This window comes from Hemiscyllium ocellatum, chromosome 32 (genome assembly GCF_020745735.1).
Source record: "Hemiscyllium ocellatum isolate sHemOce1 chromosome 32, sHemOce1.pat.X.cur, whole genome shotgun sequence".
Lineage (NCBI taxonomy): Eukaryota > Metazoa > Chordata > Chondrichthyes > Orectolobiformes > Hemiscylliidae > Hemiscyllium > Hemiscyllium ocellatum.
The window spans coordinates 4960621-4967919 of record NC_083432.1 but is presented as its reverse complement, the minus strand read 5'-3'; the positions used below and the strand labels follow the sequence as shown (position 1 = coordinate 4967919).

At 41.3% G+C, this 7299-nt stretch overlaps 1 protein-coding gene across 1 annotated transcript in view; it reads right to left on the bottom strand.

Moving 5' to 3' along the window:
- Window positions 1–261: 261 nt before the first annotated feature.
- map3k3 (mitogen-activated protein kinase kinase kinase 3) overlaps window positions 262–7299 on the bottom strand; it is a 154376-nt gene continuing 147338 nt past the window's right edge. The window contains exon 17 of the mRNA XM_060849071.1: window positions 262–6810. Within this exon, the coding sequence (XP_060705054.1) occupies window positions 6582–6810 (229 nt within the window). The 3' untranslated portion in view covers window positions 262–6581. The remainder of the gene's footprint in view (window positions 6811–7299) is intronic.

Here is a 7299-nt window from a genome sequence, read left to right as displayed (position 1 = left end):
CTGTACGAGTTCCTTCAGCCTGTAAAAGGCTGAGAGTCTAGACCGTAAAAGCTGCAGCAAATCACTGCATTGTGGCACTTCATAGTACAAATATATAGAACTGTACAAGCATATATTCTGCAAAACAAATATAAAATTATATACACCAAAGTGTCAAACTATGGCAATCTTTCTCCAGCCTGGGAGTCTGCAATATGCAAAGGTCTCTTTCCAACAAACAATACTCAGTTTGTAACATTTGCAAATAGTATTAAATAGATCTAGAATTTGACAGTGTTTATTTTTTGTTTCTGCAACCAAGGTGCCAGCTGTATAAAATGAGGACACCATGGAGCAGTTTTACCCAAGAGAGGTTTGTATGATATATAATTTGGACCCCCCCCTCCTCTGTAAAGCAGTAAAAAGCGTATACAAGTTTGTTAAATGTGTGCTGGTACTTTCAACACATACTGACGTGCACCGGAAGTCTGGCACATTTTGGAGTCAACTCTCTCCCATTCATTTCCTACGCGCCAACCTGATGATGCAAGTCTGTCCAAATTTGTTTCCATTTCAGGTGTGAATGCACATTTGGCTGAAGCAATTTTCATGCTCCTGATCTTGGCCTAGACTGTGAAATGCAGGCAGGGGGTTGGTGGCTCACAAAACCAGTCCATCAACATTTTCCAGTGAGTAGTCTGCACTTTCAATGATGATGAGTACATGTGAGCAGAGACCCTCACCCATTCTTTGCTTGCTGCATTGGTTGGGGAAACTGGAGGAAGCGAAAGATACATGACATGTAATTCAAAATGTTCTAGGCTCATCAACATTGTAATGTCTTTGGTTATGTGACTGTATATTTGGGCATTAGCTTAAAGGCTTGATGGAGACCAGGGCACTTTTGGTTTTAAAACATTCAACAGATAATTCAAATAACTGTTAGAAAGGAATTAGCCTGTCATGAAGATACATCGTCCCTTCCTACATTTGCAGTTATACGATACCCTGCACTGGGACGTGACAGATTTTGATCATTTCACATTGAGAAGTGACCATTTCAACAGCTGTACAGGTTAAACTTTATTTCTGTTTTGCCAGGTGACACAGTGCCTGGCTGCCAGGACAGGTTTGATGTCCCTCATCCACATCTCTGCAGAGTCTTTGCTAAGCTCTGTGCGCAAGAGATTTGTGAAGTGACTCTGCCCAACTCCCGAAGGAGCAGCTATCTGCTCAGCCCATTCCCACAGGTGCACACTTAATAGGAAACTGTGGATGCTGAGTCTCCCCCAGCCAGCACTGCAGTGCACCACACCACCTACGGAAATAGCTTAAAGAAGTGGTCTAGCAGGTTTAAATCTCAGACTTTACCACTGCATGATCAACAAACACTGCCTTCAGCAAATGCCCAACACTAATTGAGGCACAGAATATAAAAGGATTGGGTGAAGGGGGTAGGGGTTGATGGTGGTGGTTGGGAGGGGGAGGGGGGTGGTGGTAAATGAATCCCTAAGTCTCCGAACATTGGCAAACGTGTTTGTTCTCAGTTGGTCAGCAGACCAATATTTCAGCCTGTCAATCTGAGCCTATCCTAAAGCTGCCAACTGCAGTTTTTGATGTCACCAAAAACAAGAATAAATCAGGTCAAGTCCACAATGCCTGACAGACATTAATGATCGTTCCTAGTTGCTGGTGAACCCAAGGCAATGCAAGTGTTCAAAGATGTAGTTGAAAGTTTGGTCCTGGGAAGGGTTGCTGTTCATTACGCCCTGTCAGAGGCAGCTTCTACCATCCAACTCTAGTCGTACTTGGACAGTGAACATTTGTCTCATTGAATACAGACAGAAACTCAGTATGGAACAATTGTTGGAGAGGAATTGGAGCCAACAGGTCAAAAGGAAGCTAGACCAATCTTGGCTTCCTTTCATTTCAAACAAAACATTCAAGTACTCTGAAAAATTGTCATCTGAAAAAATGGTTTGTGTAAAACTATTTTCCCTTTTAAAAATATGTAAAAATGATCCGGCTTTACTTTAAAAACACAACCTATTGGAGTGGCTCTGCACTGCAAGCCTTTAGCACTTCTCTCGGACTGACAGAGGGCTCTCTGCCATGTCTGTGATTGAAGACTTTGTGGAGAATTTCTGTGCAGCCCAGTACCAGGATGAATCACCTTCCCCTTCCCCCTTCCTGCCAACAGCTGTTGACTGTTACAGGAACACAATTTTCAAGACTGTCTGAAAACCTGGATATATCAGTCATACTCCCAATTCCAATTTCTTTTTGAACTCAGGAAAATAAATGGAAGAACTGAAAACAGTAGCTTTTGCTAGTCTTTGAGGTGCTAATGGTACACATTTTCATACAATACACCCAACCATTCCATCTGCAAACTAATGTAGTATTTAATCATAGTCACAACTCCACACCAAGATGGAGTTTTAATTGAAATGAGTGGGGGAGTGTGTTTGGAAGGAAGAGGAAAGGATTTGTCAAGAGAATAGTTCAAAACTACAATGAAGTTTTTGAGGGATTTGGAGAAGTGGGCGGAGATGTGTTAAAGGTGAGAAATTTAGGAAGAGGATTACAGAGCAGGAGGGTGAGATGTTAGAAGGAACAGTCATTGAAGGGAAATGAGAATGGAGTGGGAGTGATATCACTGGTTCCTCACAAAACATGAGAACAGCTCATCTGACAAAGCAGGTAGACAATTAACAATATGGAAACAGTCGCATTGTATAAACAGACAAGATTTTTAAAACGTTCAATATGGGATGTGAGTGTCACTAGCTAGACCAGCATTTATTGCCCAGAGGGCAATTAAGAGTCAACCACATTGCTGTGGATTTGGAGTCACATGTCGGTAACCAGGTAAGGAGGGTAGTCTCCTTCCTGAAAGGACATTACTGAACCAGATGTCTCAGGCTGGTTTCTTTCTCAGTTTGAATCACTGCCCTCTGCCTCCCTTCCTCCTTTTCAAAGTGCCATTTGCTTTGATCTCCCCACTCCAAAGTTCCAAAACAACGCAACAGCTTATAAAACAGTAATTACTGCACCTAGAATTCGAGGAAATCAACTGCCACACAGAAAATACCTCAAAAAACAACAGTTCTTACAGCCATATTTTTTCCTGCCCTCCATCTTGGATAACCCAGAATCTTTTTGAATGGCAAGTGGGGAGTGTATCTGAATGAAGAGACCTTGGAGTGCAGGTTCATAGCTCCTTGAAAGTGGAGTCGCAGGTAGATAGAATAGTGAAGGCGGATTTTGGTATGTTTGCCTTTATCGGTCAGAGCATTGAGTATTGGAGTTGGGAGGTCATGTTGTAGTTGTAAGGACATTGACTAGGCTCCTATTGGAATATTGTGTGCAATTCTGGTCTCCTTCCTATTGGAAGGATGTTGTGAAACTTGAAAGGGTTCAAAAAAGATTTACAAGGATGTTGCCAGGGTTGGAGGGCTTCAGCTATAGGGAGAGGCTGAATAGGCTGGGGCTGTTTTCCCTTGAGCATCGGGGGTTGAGGGGTGACTGGTACAAATACAACACTGAAAAAGGAGCCTGGACGGGTTTAGAGGGATATAGACTAAATGCTGGCAAATGGAACTAGATTCATATAGCATATCTGGTCGGCATGGATGAGTTGGACTGAGCATCTCTTTGTGTTGTATACCTCTATGTTTCTACGAGACGTATTTTTCCGATAATCAGCAATGGTCATCATTAGACTCTTAATTCCTGACTCTTATTAAGTCCAAATTCCACCATTCGCCACAGCAGGATTCGAACCCAGGTCCCTAGAACAGTACCTGGGTCTCAGGATTTAGAGCTCAGTAGTAATACGACTAGGTCTTCCCTCCCCAATTCAGATGCTCAGGCTAATGCTCTGGAGAGACAAGTCCCAATCCCACCATAGAATCTTGTCGAATGTTAATCAATAAATTTGGAGTATAAAGTTAGTCCCAGTAACAATTATTTAAAACTATTGTTGCAAAAGCCCACTGAGTTCACTAATGTTCTTCTGAGAAGGAAATCTGCACTCCCTACTTGATGTGGCTTAAATCTGACTCCAAATTCTCAGCAATGTGGTGGATCATCTCATGAGAAACATTAAATAAAAGTGATCATCTGGTTGTAGGCAACAACTTCAATGCTGTTAACAGCAATTACATTATGACCAGTCACGTAAGGATGGTAGAATACATGCATCTCTGCACAATGCACTGGGCAGCACAGAACGGTACTCAAAATCTCCCACTAACTACTGCAAAACCAGCTGCGGTTCCTCAAAGGCACGGTATTTGCATTAGATTTCTGCAACAGTCTCAAGTCTTATATATAAATATATATATAAAACCTTCAAATAGCATTTCTGGTATAAATTAAAAATAAAATAAAAGTATAAAGAGGCATAAATTACATCAGCAAAGAAGAAGTTAAAAAATAAGTTCAGTACAAAATACATTCAAGAAAGTGCATCTTCACAGAGCTGAAAGCAGTTGGCATTACGCCTTTACCGAACATATATCTTTGTCCCTTTGTTCTTTAACTTAGTGATAGTACTGGATTCAAACGATGGGCAATACCTCCATTGCATCATTTTGAGGATGTCTGGGATTGTCTGCGCAATAACGTGGGGGAATGGAGCTACAGCTGTGGCCAGCATTAGTTTAAACGAAGACTTCTGAAATAAAAACATTTTTAACAAGTTTGCTAAATGGCAGCCGATGTGTGGTGGGACGGAGTTTTGATCTGGTGTATTGTCACACTAAACAAAAAGTGTAAGACCACAATGAGCAACATTGATCATCATAGCCCCTGCTGTCCTCCATTGTGACGTGTGACTTAAATTGTCAATACCACTTTACTTTTATATGGCCAAAGTATGGTATTCATGACCAGAAGTCATCAACTGTATCAAAAAGCAGATGATTGGAGGAGCCGGTGTTTGGAAGCACGATATGATGAAGGAGCAGCACTCCAAAATAAACTTAGTGCTTCCAAATAAATCCGTTGGACAATAATCTGGTTTGTGTGATTTTTAACTTTGTCAAAAAACAGGCAGCAGGCTAGCAACAAAGAAAAACATCAGGCACCCATTTGTAGCATGATAGGTGTAGAGTGGCAGTGCCGTTAACAATACTCTGAACAAGTACAGCTGGGACAGTTCTTTCCAGCACACATCAGGGTTTATCAGTTTCAACTGACAGTGTAAGTGAGGCCATAACCAAGAACCTCCATGGAACATTCAAAACACTGGTACAATCTGGACAGCACTGTTTATGCGATTTGATGGCTGTGTGTTCAGCTGTGTTGTGGAAAGTCTCCTTGTAAAACTGTAATGCTAATTCATTGTACAAAGAGGTGTTGCCCATCACTGGCTGCAGATACCAAGGAGTTGCCAAAACCCTGCTAATTCCAAAGTGGCTGAGTCACATGGAAAGGCAATTCTGAATGAACATGGCTCTCTACTGATATATGCAATTATTCACATAAGATCTTGAGTTAATTTCAGTGTCATTACTTTGTTGAACTGAAGATTTACTGGCAGAATACTAACATTTAGCAAATAGGAAACTTGCATTTGTTTTATATAACAAACCTAAAGGCATATGGTGCAGTTGGGAAAGTGCACCTCTTTGCTTCAGTTGTGAGAACTAGCACCTTTAAAACACAAAACTAATGAAAAGTGACATTTGTCTTCCCTCTTGTTTCCCTCCATAACATGGTCATGGGCTGCCTTGTTAAAAATACATTGGAACTTGCACGTTCCATCACCAGAACCAGTTACCAGGCATTAAATAAGGTAGCCACATTACCATTTGCCTTGATATGGTTCTTATCTTATTGAGTAGGAAATTCAAGATTGCAAAAAAACAAATGATTAGACTTTGGTAAACTGTAAATGTATATGTACTTACACATGCAGTCAGTCTGCCTGTCTCTCTCTCTCTCACACACACCCCCCCCCCCACACACACACACACACCCCATTCCGGGTTGAAGCATCAGCTTGATAGAAACAGGTGAGGTGGAAAGCTTGCGGCCTGTATCTCTGACCTCACTAGAATTATTTAAGCACAGCTTCTTGTACAAAACCTTGCCTCCAATGTGTATGAAAATAGACAGATGGAGAAAACTGAAGAGAATGTCGCCAAGGCCGCTTTTGAAATTCGGGAGTAAAAATACAATATATGCATTCCCCAAAAAGCTGCATTCCTTCCACTTTGCATGAGAGTAAACCGTGTTTTGCATAATGTTTGAAATCTCTTGTTCTGTGTAACAAGCTGTTTTCACGGAGTGTTCCAGGGTCTGTGGAAATACTGCACTCTGTCCAGTTGATGGCGTATGTGTTGAGATGAGACCTTCTGAAAAAGACGTTCGTGTTGTCTGTAAATGCATTGAGAATTGTGTATTTGTCCAGCTATTTTCAGCATTTCCCTGTACCACAGGACTAAACTGTTGCCTTGGGTACAGACACTCATGTAATTGGTGTTACTGAGTATACTTACTGAATGGAACACTAGGTATAATAACCTTTTAGACGGTTTTAAAACAAAATACTATTATTAAGAAATTTCCAGCTTCCAAGCAAGCTACGTCCATCAGTGAATTAACTGGACAAATGGATTTCTGAACAGTTCCTCTGCTGATGGTCTTTGCTTTGCATCCACAAATATTTTCTTCAGGAAGTCCCTGCAGTGATCTGAAATGTGAGATGGCAGCTGGGGGTTTGTTGGCTGAGTGGCAATTTTGAAAATGGCAGCCATAGCTTCGTACTCAGCCCAGGGAGGTTTCTCTGTGAGCATCTCCACCACCGTACATCCCAGGCTCCTAAACAAAGGCAAGTAGATTGGCAATTTGTAATTAGGTTGGAGTCACAGCACTGTCAATAAGGAAAGCACAGAATCAACAAAGAAATCAAAACATCAGAAAATGGAAATATTCAGCAGGTCAAACAGCGTTTGTGGAGACAGAAACTGAATTATGTTTTAGGTCGGTGACCTTTAATCAGAATTTAAAAAGTGTTAGAGCCTCAATCAACTCCAACTAATCAAATAAGTTGAATCTCTGAATATTCGATATGCTCCAGCATCCAAATGGTTCCAGTCTCTAAGAAATCTAGCCAACCAACTGTGTGCAGTCCTCGTTAGCTCCAATTACCTGCCTCTGAAGATTCAAACTACCCAGTTACACCTTGTCCCCAATTAACCAACAGCACTGTCTGTCCCACCATTCAAACCACTGAAAGTTTCAATCTAAATAATTTTCATGTGGAAAAATAACAGTATGCAAACCATACTTCATAACCTGAGAAAACGT